The sequence below is a fragment of the Labrus bergylta genome, chromosome 11, assembly GCF_963930695.1.
Source record: "Labrus bergylta chromosome 11, fLabBer1.1, whole genome shotgun sequence".
Classification (NCBI taxonomy): Eukaryota; Metazoa; Chordata; class Actinopteri; order Labriformes; family Labridae; genus Labrus; species Labrus bergylta.
This window is the reverse complement of record NC_089205.1, coordinates 18270360-18297908: the sequence shown is the minus strand read 5'-3', so window position 1 is coordinate 18297908 and position 27549 is coordinate 18270360. Positions and strand designations below refer to the sequence as shown.

General features: G+C 40.1%; 1 protein-coding gene across 2 annotated transcripts in view; it reads right to left on the bottom strand.

Moving 5' to 3' along the window:
* Positions 1 to 148: 148 nt before the first annotated feature.
* The window catches only part of pitpnm3 (PITPNM family member 3), an 84955-nt gene continuing 57554 nt past the window's right edge, over positions 149 to 27549 (bottom strand). For both annotated transcript variants that reach the window (XM_020654565.3, XM_020654572.3), the window contains exons 6-20: positions 25967 to 26156; positions 24866 to 24988; positions 23938 to 24119; positions 20736 to 20893; positions 19307 to 19477; positions 12395 to 12607; positions 12101 to 12249; positions 8949 to 9065; positions 6135 to 6251; positions 5890 to 6038; positions 5555 to 5704; positions 5169 to 5352; positions 4835 to 4963; positions 4272 to 4675; positions 149 to 2894 (exon numbers count right to left, since the gene is read on the bottom strand). In XM_020654565.3, the coding sequence (XP_020510221.1) occupies positions 4349 to 4675; positions 4835 to 4963; positions 5169 to 5352; positions 5555 to 5704; positions 5890 to 6038; positions 6135 to 6251; positions 8949 to 9065; positions 12101 to 12249; positions 12395 to 12607; positions 19307 to 19477; positions 20736 to 20893; positions 23938 to 24119; positions 24866 to 24988; positions 25967 to 26156 (2359 nt within the window). In that variant the 3' untranslated portion in view covers positions 149 to 2894; positions 4272 to 4348. The remainder of the gene's footprint in view (positions 2895 to 4271; positions 4676 to 4834; positions 4964 to 5168; positions 5353 to 5554; positions 5705 to 5889; positions 6039 to 6134; positions 6252 to 8948; positions 9066 to 12100; positions 12250 to 12394; positions 12608 to 19306; positions 19478 to 20735; positions 20894 to 23937; positions 24120 to 24865; positions 24989 to 25966; positions 26157 to 27549) is intronic.

The following is a 27549-nucleotide window of genomic DNA, read 5'->3' as shown; positions in this document are numbered from 1 at the left end:
TGATATAACAGTCCCTGCATCAAAACTTCTTACCCAAAAGTTAAAAAAAAAATCATCACAGGTGATTCAGCGTCTACCTTTGGAGGTGAGCAGCATGTGGAAGTGAGCAGCATGTGGAAGTAATAATAAGACACTCTTAGAACCAAACTAAACTCTCCAACTGTGAAATATCTTTATTTATGCAATCAAGAGAGACGGACTGAGTCCAATAAACACATTAACATGTTTATCATCACAGGAGATCTGTACAAAACAAAAACGATGTAGCTGCGAAACCAATTAATTTCTTTTCATTAGTTAAAAGGCCAGTGTCAAATACTTATTAGACTGGTAATAAATCTACAACAAAAAATAACATAGGCTACTGAAGCTTATCAAGTCATTTATAATGTTACTAAATGGCCAATTAGGTCAACTCACAATAGTTAAGTCATGATTTCGTGAATACTACTCATTTGACAGCTGTAGTAAGTGGTTAGTTTAAAGGATAGTAATTGCGTTACTTAAATCTCTTGATACATACAATCATTTTATAATGTATAATAAACAGTAATTTGTCCTTTCTTTGTCATTTTAAATGACTTGTCAGTTTTGTATACGGGTCAAAGTAAAGGGTAACGTACCCTTCTATATTTATCTTAAACTTAAGTACCAATACTCAACAAATGGTGGTTGAAATTACATCGATGAATGATTTATCACCATGTATGTATAGACAATAACTCTTTTTAACATGCACAGAAAAAAATCATGGTTGAACCATAAGATCCTTATTTGCCATTTACTAACATTGCTGTACTCAAAATGCCCAGCATCAATATTTCCCTTGAATAATCATGGCAGAAATATATCAGTATTTATAATACAGACCTACAGAGTCACTTGGATTAGTGTGCATACATTGATGGGAATGAACATTTCGCTGCTTGTATAACAGTTTTCTAGAAATAACAAACTAAATGCAAAACAAAATGGAGTTAAATATTCCACTATAGTTTTTTACAATATTATACAATTACCAAGTAATGTTAATTAGTGCACTGTGATTACAGGGGCAGCACTACAGGGAGTTAAACATTTTTTGTAATTAAAGAACTAATTACCGCCAAGGCAGGGAGAGAAAAAGAGTCAAAGACAATTTCCTCCTGGCTAGCATGCTCCACTCTTTATGCAGGTTCTCAGTTTTTTTCAGACACTGTTAGAACTCATAAGCCCCTTTTCTTTTATAGCAGGTATAAAACCTGGACTAAGTTATCCTCTGAAACACTGCTTTAATCCAAAACTACAAAAATGCACAGTCAATCCTCAAATCCGCCAATAGCGAGCTGCAGTGACATGCAGGTATGTTAGCACTGGCCTCCCAGTTTACTAAAGCTTGTCGTAGCTGTCTTCATGTTCACAGTAAACACAACTCCACAAAAAATACCAAGACACACACTCACACATGCACAGAAATATACAGTATCTAAAACATGTCAATGCAAAATATCAACTAGATAAAATGCACTCTGTCAATAAATGACGTTAAAACTTATACTTTGGTCAAACAAATCTAATACATTTGTATCTTTACACAACATCAAAAATAATTTAAGGCAAAAATAAACAATTCAAAAAGTCAAACAACCCAATGTTCAAAAACATACATTGAAAATACTTCTTCTCACAATATTTCTTCTTAGAAAAATATGTTCGACTCGCACAGAGTTTCAAAAGTGACCAAAGTAAGACTGGAATCGACCTTCAGTGCACAAGACGGCATCAGATTTCATCCAAAATCTGAGTTCCAATGCAGCTGTACTAAATGTTGGAAATGGAACTGTATTCATGGGGTCTTTTGTACTGTACAACTAAGCCTTACTGCAGGCTAACAAGCAACGCAACTAAAGCTGCAAAACATTAAACTTGCATTGCCAGTTGAATTATGTGGATAAAGCTGATAACTTTTTACAACTGTGTCCATCACTATGTAAACATTTTTTGGTCATACCAACACTTACCTACAAACTACTTTTTTTTTTTTTTTTTCAGTAGTAACAGCCACCAACAGGCAGGGACAGTGCACAATCTGCAGGAAAAAAAAACCCAGAAACTAAATGGACAATAAAATGCAAACACAACTTTATGTTTCAGAAGCGGGCTGCTGCTGTATTGAGAACCACTGTGGTGAACTTTGATAGTGCAAATGTGACCTCAGAGGCCCGAGCGGGGTGCACCGCAGCGCTGTGGACCGCACTGGTTTGAGGTGGCTGTCCAAAGTCTGCCTGACTGGTTTAGGGGAGAGAAAGGGCTTTGGGAGGAGTAGTAAGCCAGACATAAAGCAAGGGAGACATTTTACAGTTGGAGAAACATGGAGAAGGAGGCGGCTGATATGAACTCCAGATTTCAGAGCTTCTGTAAAAATTGAACCTTTACGTCACAGTGCTTCTGTGTCCAGAGGCTAGCACAGGGATGATGTTTAATGAGTATTTACATGGATGGATGTCAAAGAGGAGTCAGTCCACATGACCACATGTCATGTCACAGAAGTCTGAAAGACACCATAATGAGGTGCAGCGTCGGATTTTGTTTCTCAAAGTCACAATGGGGTGTGTGTGGATGTGTCTGCATTTGTCTATTCAGGAATATTTGAGTATATCTGCAATCAGAAATACATTCTTTTCTTTTACAATTAGACACAATTTGAGCTTCCACAGACATTCACAGACAAAGTCGCGATCCCAGGCAACCGCTTAAAAATGTAGGCACAAAGACTGAGTGACGCGATCCATCGAGCAGGTCACAAAAAGAGCCACACAGGAAGTGAAGTGAAGAGGGCAAAGCAGGCGGTAAAGCTGAGCTGCGCGTGACACCAGCAGAAGATCCAAACATGTACAGAAGTGAGAGATGACACTCTGAAAAGAGAGAGGAAAAATAAGGGATTTGAGGACTTGTTGAATGAAAAGTCAACACACTGATTCATGTTTGGGTGTTCTTGATCAGCAAATTTGTTCCTTCAGTCCCTCTTGGTTAAACAGCCCTCATTTTTAAAATTGCACAGACAACATATCTAAATCTAGAAATAAGTGGATTACTAGCATGAGGGGACAATGCAGGATTAGCTCATCAAAACTTGCATAATCACAATCATGAAAGAATTAACATTCAGTCCTCCTAGGGAGCTGCTGCTAATAATAGCTTCTCTTATTCAGGTTGCAACAGGAATATTAATCATCCAGAAAAGAAAGTATTTCACCTTTTGGTCTTTTTACATGTTTTCATCTGTGCTGGTAGACTTCAGGTTATTAAAAAAAATAATACTTCTGTGACTGACAGACCACAATGTATCGGGTACATCACAGATTATAATCTAATCAAGATGGACGTTTATTGACTTTGCTAGAACTCGACAGTAGCCAGCAAAATCAATCTGTATTTGCTTCACAAGATTTGCTGAGCCTCGAGCTCTTAAAAGCTTCACACACACCACAGTAAAGTAAAAGGGGAACGGCTGCATTATTCAACAAGGACTTATTCATGCTACGCTGATGCTGCAGTCATTAATACAACAGTGATTGTTTTTTTTATTAAGTGGGGAACAATAAAACATGACTTCACAGGTGTTGCAGTGATCCGAGACGGCGTCTACAAACCACTTTCATGCTCTTAATGTCTGTTGATGGGTCCTATGAGAGAGCCGGTGCGTGATTAAACAGCAGGTAAAAGTGTTTGCATTCCACAACATAGGAACTATTTTCTATTGTGAAAAAAAGCAGAATGGCTGATCTTTGCAAATGTCAACATTTATTTGGAGAGGGGGGGCCAAAATTAGACCTCAGGTTACTTTATTTGAATCATGTAGCATCTTCTGTTTTCAAAGCCTAAACCAAAAGTAGGCTATTTTTTGCAACCAATATTATTTAAAGGAAGAATGTGTGACTTTTTGATCCAGTAGATGTCGCCCTTGAGCACCTGCATGAAACCAAAACAAACTGCTGTCTGGCTTCACCTTCACCATACTGAAGCCTCCACTCTCCTCCAACCACACTCAACTTGAGTTCCGACAAAGGAGTTTAATGCAAGTGGTGGACAAAATTGTCCTTGGCTCAAGCTGCAATTGCCTGTGGCCTGCATTATTGTGTTAGCAGGCTAATATTAGCAAACTTTAGTTAGCTCGCAGCTTCACATTGCATGTAAATTGACACAGAATAACTGAGATCTAAAGACGCCTACGTGACATCAAAATAAACAGTGAGTTTGAATCTCTTACATTTAAACAATTAAAATCTCACCGTGGCCCTGGACACTAAGACCCCTTTGTTTTCCAGTTCGATACTCCTGCAAGCCTTCTTTCTCTTTTTTTCTGATGTCAGGGAGTCGTGTCTCCACGATGCATGGAGGCTCGTCCCCATGCACCTTGTCCCACACCTCCTCCTACTCCTCCACCATGATCCTTGTCCGACTCTGGCTGGCTCTGGGCTCGCTCAGGCTTGGGGTTGGGTGTGCAGGGCGGGTCGGGCTGTTGGACCGACATGGTTCTTCGCAGGTGGGTGCGCTTGCACAGGAAGTCAGGCTTTGCTGAGAGACCGAATGAGCCTTTTCTCAGCACCATCCGAACCGAAGGGGACTTCTTTGGTCTGGCTCTGTGGCCAAACTGAAGTGTGGAGAGGTGAGCTGCATAGCCCTCACTCAGGAACTACACAAAACACACAATAAAAGGCTTGGATAAACAGAAAAATGATAAGATTGAAGTAGTTAAGGGGAAAAAAACAACTGAACTGAAGTAAGCAGGCAGACAAACCCTGAAATACAACCACTGAAAGAGATAAAAAGTCACAAATGGATATTGAATTACCGTGCACTGATTTTGGTACTTTTTGGAAGGTCTGCCAACAATATAAATCTGTGAGGGACTGAGGCCGAGCATGTTGTAAACAGAGATGTCCTTCATGGAGCCATAAGCAGAGTTGATCTTAATGTGACACTGGAGAGAGAGAGAGAGAGAGAGAGAGAGAGGAAACAATCACGTGGCATTTTAATACAGCACAATCAACTAACCCAAGCAGAAAGTAATGCAGAGGAAAGGAGAGAAATCTAGGGTAACTCAAGAGCAGAGAACAACATGTTTTGCATGCTTTATAAGAACTCCTGAATTGATGTCAGAGGGCTGGTTTGTCTCACAGTTTTACCTCCTGTATGAGGTTCCTGAGAAAGATGGTCTTTTGTCGCAGGGGATCATGGACAAGGCCTTCAGAGAAAAAGATCATCCCGTGAGGAAAATTGTGCTGCGAGAGCCACGACACCACGCGCTGCTTCTGCATATCAGGGCGGCCTGTGATGTAGATGATCAGATAGCCGAGGTCCTGCCAGTGCCTGCATGAAAATATAGAAGATTAAACACGCTTTTAAGTTGCTCTTTTAAATCCTAAATTGGGGCATTACTAGGAATGAGACCTGGTTAAATACTTTAAGTGTCTGCTGTGCACACAAGCATACATATGAAACCAGAATGATGATCCCTCTGAACTTTTCTTTTGTTAATCTTAAGAGAAGAGACACACTCAGAAGTTGTTACCTGACAACATCGACAGCTCCGGGACGGACCTTAGGGTCACTTCCCATGATTGACACGCTGGCAGCAAACGATCCATCGATGCTGAAGACCACACACTCCATGCCTCTTGGCAGCACAGTCAAGTAGGCCTCTGCACTTGTTTGATCCCCCCTTGGTAAAGGAAAATACAGTGATTCCAGCAGAAATGAGAAGCCGCAATCAATATGCAAGGCTCTTCATACTGCACTCTAATGTACCAATAAAGAGCATGGATAAAGGACTTATTTATAGAAACGATTCATTGTCTATTTGATTACGCAGAAGTCTTTCAAAAGGCATGCTGCGCGGTTGCTTACTTGACCACCATTTTAATAGGATAGACTCCGAGGTTGAGCTTCTTGCTCTTGGGGATTGTATATGTGACTCTACCGCTGCTGTTCGTCACCTCTGTGTCAAAGTGCACCCAGCGGCCAGACTGAGGTTGTGTCATCAGCAGGATGTCCACCTAAGAGTGATAGGTTGGTCAACAGGTGTGAATTAATGTATGTCTCAGAGGCACTTCAGTATATCTGTGGTCATCAATCATGTCATTGCTTTTCACCTTTTCTCCAGTCAGCGTGACCATGTCCAGGGGGCCGTACATGAAACGGCCAACCAGAGTCTGAGGTCCGTCCTCTGTAGCAATCACATCATTCACCCTGTGGTTGCCAGTGACATTCTGCAGTTGATAGTAGAAAATATCATAGTAAAGCAGTAGAGCCGAAAATGGAGGCTGAGAGAATCTGATTATCCTCTGACGATGAATGTGAGATAAAGTAAAAAAAATAATAAATAAAAAAAAAGGCTTTGAAGGAGCTGCTACATGGCAGTTGAGCTGGGCTGAATTCATACATTAATAACTCAAGCTCAAGAAATAAATGGCAACGCTCAAATCCTGAGAAAGCTTTACAAAAAAGGGACTGAGAAGAGCCATTTTAAAGCCGCTTTAATCATTTTTTCCAAACAATAATGGATCATGTTTTTTATTTTTGAATGGGCATGGCTTTGGTGAGGTGATAAAGCCATAGAATATGATCACAAAAGCTGGTTCAAGTGTTAAATAAACACTGGTTTTGTGAGTTAACATGGACATCAGCTCGAAACATGAGTCCAAATGAACAGCTCTATGGTTTTCATAGACTAGCTGTTTACATGGGAAACTGTTTGCTAATGACAACATCAACATGCCCATAAAGCAACACACAGAATTTTAAGCATCATTTAAAATGTACATGGAACTTAAAGTAACAAATAGGGAAGGCCTGGATAGTGATCTTAAGCCTGCCTGAAACGCTGTGGGGATCTGTGGTTTTGTCTTTGCATCCGTCACATGTCCACAAGACATTTAACTTTTAATAAGTTAAGGTAAAAGGCTGAAGTTTTAATCTGCTTTGATGCATTTACCAAATTTCTCTGCACAGCCAAATGCCCCTGAAGTATGCACCTTTGGTTGGTCCAGAAAAGCGGGTTTACTCTCTTTTACGTTTCCTTGTCTTGTTCTCTTCCTCATATTGCCACATCCAGTAAGTACCTCCAAGCGAGCCAGCAGAAAAACACTAATCCCCAAATCTCATTTTGCAGAGATGGGTTGCATCCTAATAGCTTATTATCAGCAGAATTATACATGACTTATAATTCTCAGGACACCGTGACAGAAAATGTAATCGTTCTACTGATTTCTCTGCTATTCCTGTAACCTTTACTTTGACCTGAAGCCTTCTGCTCAGCACAAGTACTTTTATTTAAACATCCTGCTTTTCTCCCAAATAGTTAGACTACTTAAAAAAAAACTAAAAAAAAACATTAGATCAGCTGATAAAGGCAACATCTCCTCTCGAAGCTTGTGAAGGATGTATGTATGCTGATGAAGAGATGATCAAATGTTTCTTAAAAGAGTTGCAGCTTATACAAACATACTAAATTGTGAGCAAATGTATGTCTAAACCGAAGCAACAGCAATAAATGTAATAGGTTAATTCCACCCTTGCTTATTGCAGTGATTGCATCAAAATAGAGAGGCTGTGATGAGACTTCGTTTACCATAAATCGGCACTGCTGTTTTGACAGCACTCACTAGGAAATAATGGAGCATCTGCGAATAACAAATATTGCTAAGTGCTGATGTGAGCAAACAGGTTGTGATTTTTTTACTAGTAATGATAAGAGGATAATGATAATTGAATCAAAAGGATGTGACGTCTAACAAGGCAGTTTTGACATTTACTGCTGTTATTCTGCATTAGTTTTGTCAACAACTAATTATTTTCTTGCATGAGGTCATACTGATTTTGTGATGGTAAAGCATGTAGAGTAAACATATACCATATATGCACACCTCCACACACACACATACAGCACATCAAAGCTAGTGGGCGACTTGAGGCAACCTGACAGTCATCAATATCTGGTTAGAATTTCCTCAACACTGCTCACTTAGTATTCTGTGTGCCTTCCTATGTGAGAACAGGAAAGCAACACTTGCCTCAGTATAAACCACCACTCACAGCCATGGTGTGGAAAAGATGAATGGGGGAGGGGGTGGGTCAGACCAGAGCAGTGAGAAAAAAGAGGCACGCAAGAGGTCCCCCTCAATCTGTGACAAAGACCTCTCACCAAAGCGAGGCAGATCAGAAATAGATGCTAAGTCTGTCTGAATAGTATCACTTTGCTGCAGATGAACTGGCTGTGCCCAAATTCAATCAGCATGAAGCACGTTCAGGACGGGGGCCAACCGCTTTTCTTGAGGCACTTACATCAGAAATGCATCACTCGGCCAAGGTGAGGCATGAATAAGATGACACAATAAAGACGCCTTCACAGGGTCAAATATAGATATGTTTCCATGGTACTCTGGCTGCACACTTCTATTTATAGCCTCATGAAAAGCAAGTAGTCCCTAAACTCTTGTCTTTAGAAAATGACAAATAAAGGGAACATTGGCTAGAAAGTAAAGTGACCTTGTTTTTTGTATTGCACAGCTCAGAAGCATTAAGTAATTGTGTGTGTCTGCTCACATCAGTGATACAAGGTGAAAGTGCAGGAGTAATTTAAGAAAAGCCAATCAACCAAACCACAGAGGTTTTTGACTTGATTGAATACACTCCATTGCAGCAGAAGAACAATGTCAGCTCTATCTACAGTATGAATTTGTATGTCTGTGTTCATGTGTGTTTGAGTTGATGGTTTTATTTCTGACAATACCCCAGGATGTGTAACACTTTGAGTCCAAGCTAAAGGGCTTTGTTTAATGAATCATGACTTTCTTGTTTTACATAAAGTTTGAATATGAACTACTAAAAGTCAATTCAGTTTCTATAAATTCAAATTTTCATTCTGTGATAAACTTTTAAATATACAAGATACAACTAGGAATTACCCTTAATTTGACATGTGTCCTCCTTCGGAGCCATTTCTCTCGTGGGCTGGAGGGAGAGAATGGAGCAGAGTCCAGATTGTCCGCTTCCTGGGCCTTCACACAGTCACATCGCATAAGCTGTTGATAAAAACAATGTGCATTTTTCAGAGTAGACAATCATATCCTGTTTTCTCTCAAAAATCCTACATTTGGAAGGCAGAACAAGTTTAGGATATGATACAATATAAATGATAATGTACGTACGGTAGGGTATGGTACTATACCATACCATACACATTAATAGTCACTACGATAAATACCATACACTTCATGGTCCCCTTCAAATGTTTTGTCTCAGACTTGAATATTGCATACATCTAAAGGACCAATATGTAAGATATATTCTACTGAATTAAATTTAAAAAATGACCTTTATTATATGATTAGAGATCAAGGAAATCTGCTATGTTGATGTGCTGGCTTCTCTTCTGGCAACAATGGAGCAGCCACTTAGTCCTCCCTCTGCGTTTTAATTCCGGTCCGGAATGGTATTTGTTTTGACCAGAGAAGTTAGGCTGTTTCGCTGTTCGACCGTTTTTGAGGCCCCTCGGTTTGCCAGGCAAACAGCAAACCAAGAGGTATTGCAGCAATGGAAGTGGTCAAGCAAACTCTCTCCCATGTTTTGAATTTGGACTTCAGTACCCATTTCAAATGCTACATATCGAAATTACATATTGCTCCTTTGACTGCCTCAACAGTGGTATCCCGTACTTAAAAAACAATAAATACAGCAATCATCACACACAGAGAAGCACATACCAATGATGTGCTTCTCTATTTTTCTCATAGCAACAACCCTAGATTCACCTGAGTACCCCATCTGCACAGTAAAAAGAGACGATAACAACATCTGAAGGTTTTAAATTGAAGCCGCATTTATGTAAATGGTTCATTAAACACATTTCTGATGGGAAGCATTCATGACAAGAGCACCTCTGACACAGATTAAGGGATGAGAGCTGATTTAGAGGACTCATAGAAGCAATCACACATCAGCTTGAAAAAATCCAAGAATATCGACTCTTGTAAAGACACTCTTTGTTCCCAATCTTTTGAAGACAATCTGCTGCATACTAAACTCGGACGGTGAGAATAGTACCGAGTAGTAAACAAATCGTTTTCTGTGCAGCCTTGGAATTCCATGACAACCTCTAAATATGATACAGCATTAAGCAAAGCTGAAAACCCTGAACAGAAATGATCAACCTCAGGTTTATTAGCCTTCTGGAGGCGTTGATAGCTCTCCTTTTGTTGCACTCACCTTATTCCATTCACGTTAGAGCACAAAGAAGACACGTTAGAGCACAACCACAGGTGGAAACAAATTGTTCGTCTTTTCTTCTCTGGGAGCTCGCCACTCTCTAATGATCAAGTTCAATGATTGCTGGTGTTTTTCGTGGCTTTAAATAGAACACGACGTGATGCTCTTCTTTTTTTCTTGTTCTTCAGAGGATTCAGTGAACATCCTGTATCAAAGATGTGATATTTTCCTGGGCAGCTCAGTGGGTAGAGGATTGTGGTAACACTGCTATGGCTTAAGGTTTAATTCCTACTTAGTGTTAGAAATAAATGCTCTGATGGTATTATTATTCTCTAAGGCTGGGTTCTTATGACTTAAAAAAAAAAAGTTGATGATGGAGATATGGAAATGAATGGGGACCCATTTAAGATTGGGACACAGCTGCGCACTGTTACAATTCGAACCAATACACCATAAAAGAACAAGAACCACACATTAGAATTCCGGCTTTTACGGTTTGTAGTCATGCACTTTTAGACACACACCAGCCCGTGCTACAAAAGCCTGGTTAGATTTGTTCAGATTCTAGTGGTGAAAACTTCAAGCATGTTTGATAAAAGGGTTTCGCCTTGTCTCAGGCTCAACTGTGAGGTGTGATGTGAATGTTAAACATCCTTAGATAAAGTGTGCTGACTGTTGATAGTAACCTTGCTGACGTTTTTCAGAGTACTTCACAATCCCCACAATCTTGACCGCCACTCATAGAGGCTAAATTGAGGTAAAATGGGCCGTTATACCGTGTAGTGTGTTTAGAGCTGTAGATCCACATGTCATGACTCGGTATTGGATTGTTGTTTAACATACTGAAATAATTCTGAGGTAGACTTCATATATTTTTGTATGGACCAAATCTAAAAGTAAATCTCCATATCATAGATTATTTCTTACTGCTGGTTCTTTACACAGCTACATGCAGCCCATAAAAGAGTTTTTACAAAATTCTTGGCTTGCTGCCAGACTTGTGTTTATTACACATTCAGGTTGTCATCTGCACAGAAGGAGCCCTTGAACAGCTAAGCAGCATCATACTTTTCTGCTTTATAGTTTGTGAAGCAAGAAGACGTGATTTAATGGAAACATCTGTTCCACAAGAAATTGCATTTGCTTCAAAGACATGGCATAAGAAAGCCAACAAACAAACCAGAGTCAGATTTCTTAACCTTAAACTAAACAGGAAAACATGAAAGTTAGAGAAGAAGTAGCAGACTATAAAAAACTACATTAACTTTGAGAGGACCAGTAGGACTTGCATTTAGTTCCTTCAAGTAGTATTATATTTATGAAGATCTTATCTTAAAGCAAGTATCAAAACAAACTGAAAAAGCATAGGAATTCCATCCATCGATCCATCCATTATCTATACCGCTTTTCCTGTTCCGGTTCATGGGGGGCTGGAGCCGATCCCAGCTGTCATTGGGGGAGAGGCCGGGTACACCCTGGACTGATCGCCAGTCAATCACAGGGCTGACAGACAACCAGCCACATTCACATTCACACCTACGGGCAATGTAGAGTCCATAAGGAGTCCCCCAAGGGTCAATTCTGGGACCCTTAAATAAACCAAAACAAGACTCATACATAAACTCTGTAAATTCATATTGGTTTTAGATTTGCAAAGCAAATTCAAAAATCACTGGTCTCTTATTATTTGTCACAACCAGTGTTTTAACACAAGTTTCTAAAACGCCAATACTTAAAATGAAAACAACGAATAATATAGAAAAGACTCTACTACTGTTTCAAACATCACCCTCTATCCAGTACCACACAGCTGTCAGCAAAGAAACAATTTGTTTACAATAAGTTTACCAACCTGCCGGAGAACAAAAGCTGCTACGTCAGTTGACTCCCAGTAGGAGGCATGAAAAAGGTGAGGCAGAGCCACAGTAGGGAAGGAGGTCAGCACATCAGGGCAGAACAAAGCAAAATCCAGCCTCTTTGAGCCCCACCAGCTACTGGAAACTGGAACGCACAGACACACATATGCAAGCATTGATTGTATATCTGAGTGCAACTAAAGAGTTGTGAAACGTTGCGAACCTGAATTCATCTCCAGGAGATAATTGAACAAATGAGACGTGGAAACTGTAGCTCCCCTCCCACTCACTGTTACTGATGGTGTTTCCCAGCTGGCTCATGGAGCAAATCGACGTTTCACTTTCCACACTGGTCACACTGGATCTACGACCTCCATCTCCTCCTCCTCCTCTTCCTCCTCCTCCGCCTTCGGTCTTTGTCTCAGACGACGACTGTGAAGCTGGACCTCCTGTAGTTTGATCACCCTCCAGAAACACATTCGGATGGCCTTGAATACTCTCGGCTAGAAAGAAAAGGAGAGAAAGAGAAAAGACATCAGAGAGGGAAGAGTTGATTAAATGCTATGATCACACAACAAATGACGGGTTTTAATCTTTAAATCAATGCTGTTATTTTCCCTAATACCACAGCCTCTTGCTGTGTATTGACTTGCTTTGTGTTTGAAAACCACAGAAAAGCACTACGAAGGGGTACAATTAAAGAAAAAGCCTTTACTCTTCATGGGGTTCATTTTATTTGTTTTGCTTCTATAAATCACAAAAAGCCTTTTTCTCTTAGCCCCTGCTGAGCAGAATACATTTATGAGGTTAGGTTCTTCTCTTCCAGAGGCATGCCTTAACACATCTTTTGTTCAGGGATAATACTGTGTAATAGGAAAATTAGAAATTTCCCTGAAGACCTGAATTCTACAGACATCATGGATCTACTTGTTATTCCCTGAGATGCACAGACAAGAAATTGCAAATTACATCAATAATTCAACCATCATAGAGGCTAGCGTCTAGCAGCTCAGTTCAATATGCTTTCATCTTCAACCCTAGGTTACATCAAGGGGACAAATGAGACTTAAACCCTAATGTAACATAACTTCTATTAGCAATCATAGCTAAACAACAGAAAGCTGAACAAGACAGCTTTAAAGAGGCATTTATTTTTCTCTGAATACACCTCATTTTACTTTTGTCCCTGCATTATGAAATTCTTAATGTTTTTTTTTTTCAGCCAGACTTCAGAGAGTACTTATTATCCTGTTACCTATGCCTTCAATGTTGCTGCATTATGACAGTGGATATGTCTTGACTCAATGAGTCTGCACAGTATGCTGCACAGTGTGCTTCAGAGGAGATGTTGACCTCAGTTGGAATGGATGAACCAAATCCATGTTCTACCAAACAGTTGAAGAAGATGTTATCTTTGTTTGTGCGTTATATAAAATTGTAAGCAGGCACAAACAGGCAGAGACCCATAGGAAAGATGACCCAGCTTCTGTAGCATGTCATTTACTCTCTGCCATTGACTGTAACATATATCAATCAGGGGAGATGTCTTCTTATGTGATGGAGGGGACATAAAGTGGTAACTGAGAGCTGGAGTAGGAATTAGAATGGCTGACGTGAGCTCTATGCAGATGGTCTTTGCTCAGAGAGAATCCTGCTGCATCCTGGGAAATAACAAATTCTCCAGATACTTTCCACTCAAACAATTTCCTGTCTACATAATGATAATAATAATGATAATATTAATATATCTTTATTTTTATAGTGCTTTTTAAAAAGTTAAAAGCAGTTTGTATATTGAATTAAAAAGCCAATAATCAACAGTTGATTGAAAAATATTATTTATCATAACGCACAGGAAAAAAAACAATAACACATAGAATATAAAAAAACAATTCTAAATTTGCAAGACACTTAACCCCAAGTTACTACCACTGCTTCGTTGTCAGTGTGTGAATGTCTATGAATGGTTTAGTAAATACTGATGCATACTTTACATAGCAGCCTCTGCCATCAGTGTGTGAATGGGTGTGAATAGGTAGGTGTGACCTTTGACCTGTGGTGTAAAAGCGCTTTGAGTAGTAAGAAGACTAGAAAAGCTTTATACAAGCTCAAGTCCATTTACCTTTTTCCATGACATGACATGACATGACTTCAATTCACACCAAACAGAACATTTCTCTCTCCGTTTAAAATCTCTTTACCTGATTCAATATTTCTATCTTTGGATCAGCTTGTGTTACTTTTTCACCCAGAACAGCCGCTAATTGGCAGATTACCCCCTCTGTCCCCTTCTTGCTGTAATGATTACAAATAAACTGTCAGATGCAGCCACATGTTGCGTGTTTGCTCGGTGAAGGATCGGCTACAGCAGAGGAATACAGATTAATAGCTGCCCCCTCAGACATGACAAGGAATCAGGTGTGATTCATAAATGAAGACAAAGACTGATTCACATTCGGACTGATGGGATCTGACACACACACACACACACACACTGGATGAGTTTCATGGATGCCAGATTGTTGTTGATTGATAGTTTTCAAACTAATGGGTTTGATTTGAGGGGTGGAAATTATATTTGTGGTTTGGAAGATATTGCAGAGAGAGGTATTAAGAAAAAGAATAGGACTTTTTTTTGACAATATTTATCCATAAAAATAAAAGAAATACCACATTACTTTTTTCTCCAAACTACAAATACAACGCCATCCATAGATGTTCCCTGTACATTCATGCATGTTTCCACAGCATTCATATGTGAGAGATCATTCTTTTTTAAACTCTTTAGGAGGCTAAACTGATAGTAGTAATTGGTTAGGTTTAGGCACAAAAGCTATTTGGTTCATTTTTAAAAGGAACATAGTGGTGCTATGTAGATGAGGATATTTTATAATGGTGAAAAGAATATGGGTAACACTTTATATGAACCCATCGCTTATAATGCATCATGAGCACATTTATAAAGTGGCTGTATAACAGTCCTTACAAGTAATTATAAGCATTCACATCAACTCATAGCAATGTTTAGGAAGTGTTATAAGCAGTGAAAATAATGCATTATGCATTATACCTTAATGCAAAATTAACAACAGCAATTCAGAAATAGAGCTATAAGATGTTGAGAATGCTTGTAAAAGCAAATAAGGGCTGCTATATAGAAAATACAATTTTCTTATTATGCATTATAAGTGTTGGCTTTTTGACTGCTGGTCAAACAGACATACCAACAACATCAAACAAACTATAAGCTTGGAGTTAACAACTTTTATTCTTTAGGCTAAAGTTTGTCAAAATCTAATCAACTGATAAACCCGTCATTCAAGTATTAACGGTTTTAGAAGGATCATAACTACTGCTTCTTTGATTAAGAGACTTCAATCATAACCTCATGGTTGAAGGCATGCAATTACATAAAACACTTATCAGAAGAAGAAATCAGTGAAAATAATTGTTCTTTGTAGCCCTGCGGGAACCACTTTGTGCTTCAAGGAAATGTGTTGGACATTATTCTTATACCATTTTTCTAAAAATGGGTAAAACAAACAGAACATATATTCTCCAGCTGAAGTGGGAGAAACGACACAGGTCTCCCTTTTCCTCTCCTGGCTTTCAATACATGTACAACTTCGGGGAAACCTAAACTTATTATGACCAGAAGATAAATATATGTCCTTTGTATCATGAACCTCTGTGTTTTTAACCTATGCTAACGAGTAGACTGAGCTAACATCGCTATCGAGTTGAATATTTCATCCATCCATTCCAATGCCGTCCATACAATCCATCTCCTCTGACGTCTCCTTTCTTTTCTTTCTTGCAATAATTGCAGTATATCGCAGTACAATCAACGTCTGGTCATTATTTATCCTCTCCAACTCCAACATAACACGCTTGGTTTCAGTCACCATGGTTTCCTTTACACAAAAAAGCAGAGAACGTGGCGGAAACAGAAATCGATGATTTTACTAGCATAGAAATCAGACCGTCAACTAACATTTGTAGGCAGACTACTGCAGAGCTATGCAGACACACGAACGCACAAGTGCTCACAAAGCGTAGGCCATGCCCAACGTAGGCCACTACTGTAGATTCAACGCAGAAGTATAAACCAGGCTTTACAAAGTAACCTTATTCTCCCTCAGAGTCTGGAACAGCTGTGTCTTTCATTGAGAGCACAATAAGCAGAGAGAAGCAAAGAGAGAGGAAAAGATTATTTCAGCAGACAGAAAGAGGAGAGAAAGGGACATTGACTATGACGCACACACATTAAATTTCAAATGATTTTTGCTGAAGGAGAAGCAGAGACAGCAGGGAGTAGCATCAAAAATCTGCTAGCAAGAAAGAATATGTTACATAAACATAAGACATAAAGGGGGGGGACGAAGGCGAGTTTAAAGAAATAAAATGTTCAGAAAACACCCAATCAACATGGAAGCAGAGAGATCATGATTAAAGCATGAGGCAGGGGAGAGTAAAACAGCTGATGACGGTGGTTAAAGGAAGGACAAGCAGAGAATTCAGACGGTAAGCAAGGATGATTGCTCCGTGGCCTTGAAACGTCTTTGTAACAAAAAGAGACAGAAAGTGACTTTTATCTCAGCACCCTTCTCTCAAGCCCTCATCACACTCTCAGCTTTCACATGGAGGGTGAGCAAAAACTACACCACTATCTTTACATTTAGGCACGGTTAGCCCTGTGATCAATACTGATAAAAAAGCATATAACTCCATGTGCATTTGCTGTCTTGACTGATAACATTTGCCATTGAACCCCAGCTGGAAATCAATAAGAAGAGGGCTTCTTCTCCCTATATTAGCAGCATTCATCATAATAAAAGCTCCACTGTTGACGGGTGTTGCAGTCAAAGTCATACCCAAAGGAGCCTGATTTGATTGGCTCTCCATGCCTTCGTAACAACTAATTACCATATTACAGAGCAGGAAATTGGTGATGTCTGACTGTGCGAGTGTGTGTGTGTGTGTGTGTGTGTGTGTGTGTGTGTGTGTGTGTGTGTGTGTGTGTGTGTGTGTGTGTGTGTGTGTGTGTGTGTGTGTGTGTGTGTGTGTGTGTGTGTGTGTGTGTGTGAGAGCAAGAGTGTGTTAGTGTATGTTTGCCTCTGTCTCTGTGCACCTGTCTGTGGTTTTTAATTTAACACATAATTTGACAGCTTCAAAGCCAAACCAATAAAACTGGGATGCTGCAGACTCATTATTAAAATCTTGTATAGCTGCAAGACTGAGATGTGTGCTTGCTTTTAAACTTCATCACTTTTATTAGCAGTACTGGCTAGGCGTTCCACCTTGTGACTGGCTGATCAGGATTTTATTTATAGATCACAGTTTAGGCAGCAGTTAACAGTGCTGTGTAAAAATCGTCTTATTTACTGTCATGTGTCAGACATGTTTTGTAAACAGGTCACATTCAAGCACAACCCATGGATAAATTATAGGTTCCCTGTTGAACAGGAAAACTGTACGGAGATTGATGGGTGCAATTGATTGGTTGTTTGGGTTAGCTAAGTTTAGTTAATAGATTGTTGGTTGATTTGTTTTGGCTTTGTTGGGTTGTTTCTTTGTTTTAGCAGGTTCATTGGGTGTTCGGTTTGCTTGATGGTTGGTTAGTTGGTTGTATTGAGCGATGGGTTTTTGGGTGGTTGGTTGATTGGTTGGTTTGTAGGTAGGCAGGTTGTTGGTATGGGATGACTGGTTGGCTGTATTGTTGTTTCACAATGTATTTTAGGGTTTGAACTATTTTTTCATGTTGTGCATAATAAATGATAATTGACAAATTTTTTGACAAATGTTATTTAAACTTGTGTCAAAATTGTTGCTGAGTTACTGATGTAGCATGGTTATTAATGTGTTTAAATCATCTGTAATTATCTGCAAATGGCCATTATTGTTGTATTAATACAAGGTGTATTAATATTGTTGAAAAAAAATGATGCCACTCTTAATAATAATAACCCTCAAAACCTTTATATCTACAACCTTTCTGGATTGGATAATAAACAAAACAAATTTGTCCTAAGGAATGTAAATACACTTAGCATTTTCCGGGTTTAAATAAAAAGCTTAAACATGAGGCGGCTGTTGGTAGAGTCGTCGTCTCTCAACCGGAAGGTCGAGGGTCCGATCCCCAGCTGGGCAACATGTCCGATGTGACCTTGGGCAAGACACCTAACCCCCGAATTGCTCCCGCTGCTTCGGTGGTGGTGTATGAATGGGATTAGTTACTTCTGATGGATGATACTACATAGAGATCACTACCATCAGTGTGTGAATGGCTGTGAATGGGTAGGTGTGACATGCGGTGTAAAAGCACTTTGAGTAGTCGGGAGACTAGAAAAGCGCTATAAAAGCTCAAGTCCATTTACCATATAGGGTCTTGTAGCAAACACATTTGTCTTTTTTTATCTCTTGTATTGCACTTTGTAAATCTGCTTTGAATTATACTTTTTCTGATAACCGGAATTGGAGTAAGGGGTTTAAAAAAGTGTATTAAGGCCTTACACCAAACCAGAGTCTTATCTTCTGATGTGGGTTCTGGCCCCCATGTTTTTAGTACGAGAGCCCAGTCGTCCTATTTTCTCTCAAAGAGGAGAGACTGGGAGCATGGAGAGACAGGGGATACTAGCGATGCGTCATAACTGCTGTTAAGAACGAGTCTCTCCGTCCCAAAAGTGGGTTAAAACATGCTTCAAATAAATCAGTGGCTCGTTAAGGACTCAGTCTCTACAACCAAATTCTCCAGAGGGATTACAGCAGTGTTGTGCTACAGTATATCAAGTAGACTAATAACTCCCATACCCTGTCTCATCGTCAGATCTCTGGCAGGCTAAAGGCACTGCATCACAAACAGATGAGGTGTAATTACTTCAACTTCAGACTACAGGGGCAGGATTTAGCACAGCCTCTGCAGGGAACGATCAGATGGATGGGATTGAAGTTCACATATGTGCCTGTGAAAATTCACACTTTTTAGTCATATGACTTGTCCTCTGCTGTAATCCAGTATCACTACCAGGATTCCTCAAAGGTTCCAAGCCAGCATAAAAATGCAAAGTCCAAAAAGGTTATTAATGTGAAATTTCAAATACACCAAAAATAATTAGACTCATAAAATATTCACAAGGAGCTCCCCTTGCATCTTTTCCATCCTGATGGTAAAATTGATTCCCATCGTCCAATCACGGCCCTACCTATGAGCATCGAGCGCCCGTCTCCTAGGGGGTAGCGCTGGTAGCGTGGAACAGCAAACGGGGGCAGCTTGTGGAAGAGGGGCTGCAGCAGAGGCTCCAGTCTGGAGGCAGAAGGGTCCGAGGGGTAAAACAGATTGAAAATCTGAGAGCAGGCTGGATGGAGCTGGCTCACTGAAAACACAATGAAAATTAAAAACCCATTAGGAAGAAGAAGTTAAGCTGTGTTGTGTTACAAATGTTTAAAATAGGAGTAGGGCAGAAAGTAAACCGGTACGCTAAACAACTAAAAGATTCACAAAGAGGGAAGAGCAGCAGCCTGCCACAACCCACATTCAAGAAACAGTCACGGCTTTCAGCAAGAAAATACATCTGCTAAATTAGGTCATCCAAACAACATTTTGTCTCCTTATTAATCTCTTCTAAATCATTCCGAATTGCTTCTGATCTGCCCTTGCTGTGTTTTAATCCGTGCTGGACGGAGCTCAGCCTGCTTTTATTACTGCAAGTTAACGTGGCCGCGAGCTTTCACCGGCACGTTGCAGCTGGCTGCAGCGCTGTGGGTTTTTGGCAGGCAAACGTTTTTGGCAGGCAAACGTTTGGTGCAAAACCTCGCAAGTCAAATTTGAAACGGAATAGGTTGTTAAGTTTCATGGTATTCTGTTTTATTCCAACAACACAGACAGCAGCTCAGGTAAGGTGTGTGTGAGATAACGATCAGGGGTTTCTCTGTAATTCATTTCAACAGTACGCGACTGTGCATCTTTCTTCACTTCATAAACACAGCACTTGAGGAGGGGTGCGTTTGATTTATTGTATTAATTTCTTTCTACTCCGTACAGGTATTATAATATGCAATCGTTTGTTTCAAGGATGCATGAAGCCGAGGAGAGGTGAACAATATTAAGCGATGAAGGTTGTCGTAATAGTACCTGCAAGAATGTATAACTACCTTCACCCCTGCATAGGAGGGTGTGGAAAACCCAAAGGGCTCACAGAAATCCTGCTTAAAGTCTTTTGTTGATATTGCTATACTGTCGGTGCAACTTAATCATCAGCTCAGTTACATTTTCTACCCTGTTACAATGAGGGGAAACATATTATGAGATCAGTTTTATGGTAAAAAAGGAACAAAGTTGCAGAAAAATCACATAAAACCACCTTAATAAGGGCAAATCAAAGTCAATACCAGTTGAAACAGAAGTCATGCCATTTTTTTTGTGTTTTACAAAAGAAAACATGAAAACCAAAGAAACCATCCAGGCATGTCATATTCTTATCACATATCAATCAATCAATTACACATTGGTCGGTGTATCACCTTTTTGCAGTTCAACGAAAACAGACAAGCGATTCAAGGGAGAATAGTAAAAACAGTACAACTTGAAGAATTTCATTCCCCCGATGTGTTTTTGAAGCGTTCGATTCTCACCTTGGACGGCGGGCAGCACTGTGCGTCTCATAGCCAGCACCAGGCCCAGCGGACAGCCGAGCAGGAAGCAGTCTGAAACCTCAAAGTCAAATCTGCCCGGGTTCAACACCAGACTGGTGCTACTGCCACCTCGCAACTCCACGCCTTCCTTCATCAGACTGGGGGAACGGACATGGACACAAATTATTGCCTGTTATTGCAGCAGCCCATTGTGGCAAACCTTAAAATTACTTTTTTTACTTTGTTAACACAAGCAGTGCTGTTGATTTATTAGTTAAATGCGGAAGAGGATTAGGGCCACTGATTTTTTTTTTTTTTGGGGGGGGGGGGGGGGGGTTCTGACTGTTTTTTTTTTTTTTTTTAAATCTGACAAAAAAAAGTCAGAAGTCTGACTTTGATCTCATATTTCTGACTTTAACCTTGTTATTCTGACTTTAATCTCCGAATTCTGACTTTTTTCTTAGAATTCTGAGATTAAAGTCATATTCTGAGGAAAGTTACAATTCTCATTTTTTTTCAGTGGCTCTTATCCTCTTCTGTAGTTCAACATTCGAGTGTTACCTCGGACTCTATTTATGCAGCAGGGAACAACCTTTTCAGAAAATGCTCAATAAGACAAAAGATAATTTAAAGACAGTAAATTTGGCTTTAAGTGAGGTATTTAAACAAAAAGATTTGGTCATATAATATATGATCAGATAATATAATAGCACTTAGCTGGGATTATTTTACTGTTCAAGTAAAACAGAACTGAACTCAAACTTTAAAGGTCAATCATATCCATACTTAAAATGGGGAAAGCAAATATCTCAGTCTTGGCAAAGATGAGTCAGTGATGCTTTTGCGTTGTCCTTATTTAATTGTAGCCTGGCTTGATTTAACATTCAGAGGTCGTTGTAGGCGCAGGGCCTTTATGACTCAGCCTGAGCTGGTCTTTACTCTGCCTTCACAGGCGGCTTCATACTCAGAGCTGTTTGAACAGCAGAGCTTCTCTCAGCCTCGACTCCCCGCTGACTGACGAGCTCTCTCTGCTCTCTAGCGAGCCAACATTTCCACATTAAGTCCTTCATGGGGAGAAAGGATTAGCAGAGAGGCTCCAGACATTTTGATGTTGAATCAATAATGCTTTGATTGCCTTCCACTTTCTTTTGTTTTGGTCTTTTATCTCATAATGTTTCCACTCCTTCTCGCCTTAATACCAAGCCATTTAATTTTTCAATCTGTATAAATTCTGCAGGCGTCCACATTGCAACTTCCTCTAAACATCTAGAAAGTTCTAAACATGAAAGGATAATTTATGCTAAAAACAAGGGGCAGTGGATGATTTGGACATTACTATTTGCAAGAAAAGTACATGTGAAAGGATTATTAAAAGAGTGGAGGACTACGTGTTTTCTACTCTGTAAGAAGTGCAATATTTGTTGGAAATGATTGTATTTAATTCCCAAAGGAATTGCTGCCTGGGTGAGCAATGATATGATAGATAAATCTGACAGATATTTTTCAGTTAAATAAACAGCTACCTCAGTTCTGATACTGATGCCTTCCTATCAAAAAATAAATCCATGACATGTTTTGTCATGAAAATGAAGTGTGAATGAAGCCTCTCAGCAGCTCAACAAGCACAGCATGTGTTTTCTTAAGAATAAGAGGTTCTTAAAAATACGTAGATATCGAAATGCTGTGTATTACAGTATGTCCTTTTTCAAGTATGAATGCCTTCTGTTTTTACATTACACTGTAAATAAATATAAACACATCCCAAGTGATGTCACCCATTGGTTACTGAGGGGGGCACTTGAAGCTCATGAATGGCGGTGGCCATCTAATCTAATCTATCTAATCTATTCTCTATAATGTGTATTTTGTATTTTGAGCTTACGTGTCCCGTGCTGCTGCAACGCCCGAATTTCCCCTCTGGGGATCAATAAAGTACTATCCTAACCTATCCTATCCTATATTGAAAATGCTGTCTCAACACACCTAACAACATTATTTGCTGTAGTTTCTTAACTATATGGCTTTCTATTTCTAACAGGCAGAGCTGGTCTGGTTTTAAGTCTCCTGACAAACAGCTACACCAAGCGCTCATCATTCATGTCAGCTACACGCTTTATTATGAATAACTTTTATCCTTTATTAAATCAAAAGGGATGAGTTAAAAAAAAAGATTCAGCCCCCATAGAGTGTGTCGATAAAGATGAGCTACCCAGACCGATTTCATATTTTGAACCAACATGTTTATTACTGTTTATCTAGAATGAGCTACAAATGAGGAGCAGAGGTGAGCATCCACGCTGCTGATGGGGAGTTTTAAATAAGGGAAAGGTGATGGATGCATTGCCATTAACACAGAGTTTTTAAACTGTGAACTGATCGGGTCCTCCCCTCAGTGACTCTGTGTCTTTGGTGGTGTAAGCCTAGTGGACTATGTTATTTGTAAAGGGAACACTGGTTGCTTGAAATGAGTCAACATGGCAATTTTACCCCCTCCAGCCACTCTGACCCAGCTAAATTCACAAGCACTACTCGGTCTCCCACACAAACCGGCTGGCACAGGCTCAAACAGGCTATTTATAGTTCAGCTGAGGCAGGTAGGCAGGAGTTGCAGTCAAGCTGCAAATAATGATATAGAGCAGGAGCGAAACAGGGCAGGGGAAACCTGGATGAGGGCTGGCATGAAACATCTGGGTCATCATAAGAGCCTCTAAAACACTTATCAGTGATCAACAGATGCTGTTTGACAGACATGGATAAAAGAGTTTCTATCAACAGTCTGTGTGCCCGATGTCTAAGATGCTTTTTTTTTTCCTAGGTTGTGAGTGTTTGTGTTTTCTTAATTAAGCAAGATGAGCGAACAGATAATCCAAATGTTGTTTTTTATTTTAGATAAACTGTATATAGTCAATTAATTAATGGAACAGTCATCTGTGAAATGATGATATTTTTTATTACAAAAAGACTCAGTCTCCTTTTGCATCAGTGTTTTGCCTGACTGATTGATAGAATCAAACTATTACTATGTAAACGTCATATAAGTTTGACCGTACTTGTGAACAGTTCGTAAAAATCATACGCGTAGAAAAATCATACAATGTTATCCACAAAGACACCTGAGTCTTTATTGTCAAAATGTCTTGGTGGAAAAAATTAAACCATCATATCACCTCTTGTGTTGGTGAGTTTATGTGTACTGTCTCACCTCGAGAAGAAGCTGTGCTGGCCCGTGGACGATGTGTCTCCGTCATATGAGTCACTCTGCTTGCGGCTGAGCGGCGGCCCACCCTGGCCGTGCCCTTCGTTTGGGGCGGATATGTCGATGTTGCTCTTACTCAACCTCTTGCTGGAGCTCAGACTGGACTCCCCGAGCAGGCCCGAGTTATCCTGAGAGGAGGCACAAGTATCACACCAATGGGTGTGCTGGTACATATAATCAGATGGAAGGCATTGTCCCAGGTGATCTGTTAAATGTAGGAGGGAAAATGGTGCATGTGCGAGAGGGACAGAACGGACAGCATGCGTGTGGGTTTTAATGGCTGACGGGAGAAGTGAGAACACAATAAAAAAAAAAAAAAAAGGAAAGAAGGGATTCACATAGAAATTGACATGAAATGACCAGCTGCTTCAGGAGAGCAGATCTTGCAGATAGAACGATCTATACTGCTGCAGGAAGGAATTCTCGGAAACTTTCAGATTTCCATCAAATCAAGCCTTGAAAACAACCAGTGAGCCAAAAATACTAAATTACCATCTCCACTGCAGCATTTATTTACAGCATTTATGTATGAGACTGGAGAAAACACGGTGCCAAGGACATTGCCTCTAGTGTAAAGCAACCCATCTACAAGACGTGTCTTAAAAATGACAGGAAATAGACGGAGATGAGTTTCGTGTATGAAGGATTTGTGCAAAGGACGCCGCCACCGAAGCACATGTGCACACTTTGTACACACTAATTAACTCCTCTGATTGAAACAGGGTTGAACAGGCATGTAAGCTGGCTCAATTTCAGTAATCTTTTAATCATCTATCCCCAGTAAAATGTTCTATAACCAGCTGTTCAGAGTGTCCCAAACCTTCGACAGGCCTGTGCATCGCCATGTTGTCACTGTTACATTGAGCTCTTTCACCTTCAGGCTCTCAGTGCTGATGTTTCTGCTGCTGTTGTTGGGGCTGCCGGGCCTCTGGTGGTTACTGAAGCACAAAGCGTCAAAGCACAGCACACCTCCCACACAGTCGCCCATCAGGCAGACCTGCAGAGAAAAAAAAAAATAATAATAATGTAGACGCCTTCTACATTTGGTGGAGTCAGTGAAAGCATTTAAAGGAGAACCGTTAAAGATGTGTTTGAAGTGGGTTTTAAAAACAAAAACAGCTGATTCTGCTTGAACGGAAAGGCCACTCTGACGTTGTTTAACAGTTTTGCACAACAGACAAAGAGGATGCTGTATTTACTGTACATTGTAACAGTATCCTACTTTTTAAACTAGCTTACAAGATTTTTTTATCTACCAATTTGTACCAACAGGAGATGGTACAATATTTGTCTTACACAATCACTGCTGATAATATTCACAAAAAGGAAGCTTTACCTGTTTACCTAAAATGTAATGCAAATGTGTATGTTTCATTCCTCTAAATTAAATGTATCTCTATGTTTTTTTCAGGTGTTAGCACCTGTCCGTGTCCATGCGCAGCATTGCAAAACAACATCACATTGTTGGGTCTGGCCTGACAATCAGTTACTTTCCATAACAAGCAACTCCTGCAGCTGGACTTCAGCAGCTACTGTAATAGAAGAAGCAGAAAATATCTTTAATTTGCTGTACACTCGATGATCTGCCTCTGTAATTACTTACAGGATAGTTTACGTAGGTTTAAGCTAAGTAAAGAGAAGTTATGTTTCAGAGCACGAACCAAATGTGGTTACATTAACTTAATTGTACACAGTTCCTCACAGATCATTACCTCTTTAGACACTGCAGCTTGTTACCAAGAGCCAATTAGATGTTATGTGCAAGACAGTGAAATGTGGTCCACTTAAACTATAGAGATCTCGAGCTCTCTGAGGGGCCTGAGATCCCACAGCCCACTCAAAAGCCATCTTCACTTCCTTTGACAATCATTGACTTCTTTTGAAGTGCCTCTAACTCATTGTTCAACGATGAGAGACTACAGTGAAGGAGTTCTCCTCCACTCTCCTCCCAAACTAGACAAGAGGCGACACAGACCTGCCCCCTGAATCCCTGGCCGTCCTCCGACTGCAGAAAGCTGTGGTACACCTGGTTGGCTCGGGCAATCACTGTTGCCACGGCGTCCTGGTAGCGAGGGGAGACGATGGCAAGGAGTGGGAGAGCGGCCAGGGGAAGGTGGTCCACGCTGCTCGACACGCAGCTCTCGTCATAGCTGTACGGGTTCAGGCTGGAAAGAAAGAACACAAGAAGCACAAAACATTTGAAGCACATTAAGTCTCACAAAATGTCCTTGATTTATCAAGAGAGCTGTGAAATAAAGTCGTTAAAGGAAATAGCAGATGTGTTTAATAACCTTAATTCATGATGTTAAAAATCCTACATCCTTCAAGTGTAATTACATGTGAAGGATACATCTATTAATATCCCATCCAATTTGTTCACCAAACACTCTATCAGATTTTAGACAAGACTTTCCCACAAAGCAGCTGTGCCAGTGTGTGTGTGTGTGTGTGTGTGTGTGTGTGTGTGTGTGTGTGTGTGTGTGTGTGTGTGTGTGTGTGTGTGTGTGTGTGTGTGTGTGTGTGTGTGTGTGTGTGTGTGTGTGCGCGCGTCGGTGTGTATTTAAAAAAGCAAGATAAGGACAATAAAGACATGATCTCAAGGAACAAAGGAATAGAAAACAATAGTAAAACAGCAGAGGAGGCACTAATGACAGCATAGTCTTTGTGTCTTCACTGCTCTGTAGACACGAACACATTTGTGTGTGTGTGTGTTTGCTTTCCGAGTGTCACAATGACAAGGCAGACACATATCAGGCGAGACGCTTCATGTGACAGAGCAGGGAAAAACCGTGAGACATGGCGTCGCGCTGCATTCTGTATCAGCAGCATGAGCCCCCTCCATCACCATCCATCAGACGATCTGATTACAGGAAGAAGAAGCAACACACAAGGCTGAAATTTACCAGAAACCACGAACGCATCACTACACAGACGGGCACATCCTCTGTGTAAATATAAAAGCTGTTGGTTGTAATGCCGAGGCACAAAAAAGATTTGATCCAACATACGAGTGAGTCACAGTTGCTGCCTCAGATATTGCTTGGTTTGTACGATCAATAATAATAGAATTTCTGCTCAGTCTATTTAATACAGATATAGATTTGTGACAGGTTTAGTCAGGATTAATACTCCAACTGAGAGCACAGAGAGAAACAAAGCACATGGAATGAACATGTTGAACTATCCAGGCAGCACATCATCATGATCTTTTAGAATCAATGTTTAATGGCATAAAAAGGTGCTAACACAATAAGTGCAGCAAAGCACTCACATGCCAACATCTACAAATCTATCCTGTTTGTAAACAGCCTCCCAAGCCCCATTATTTTTCCCTATTAACCTGCTTTTTGATTTATGTCATGCTGTTCTTTTCTACTAGCTGAGAGAATATTCCAGTGAGGGGTTTTAAGATGGTTATGAAACATTCTAAAATTATTACTGATGCCTTTTATGACAAACAAAAAAACAATCATGACCTTTAGCAACAACAATATTCTATATCAACCATCAACCCTGAAGCATTTCACAGTGAGTCACAAGTAAAAACATTTAAACTCA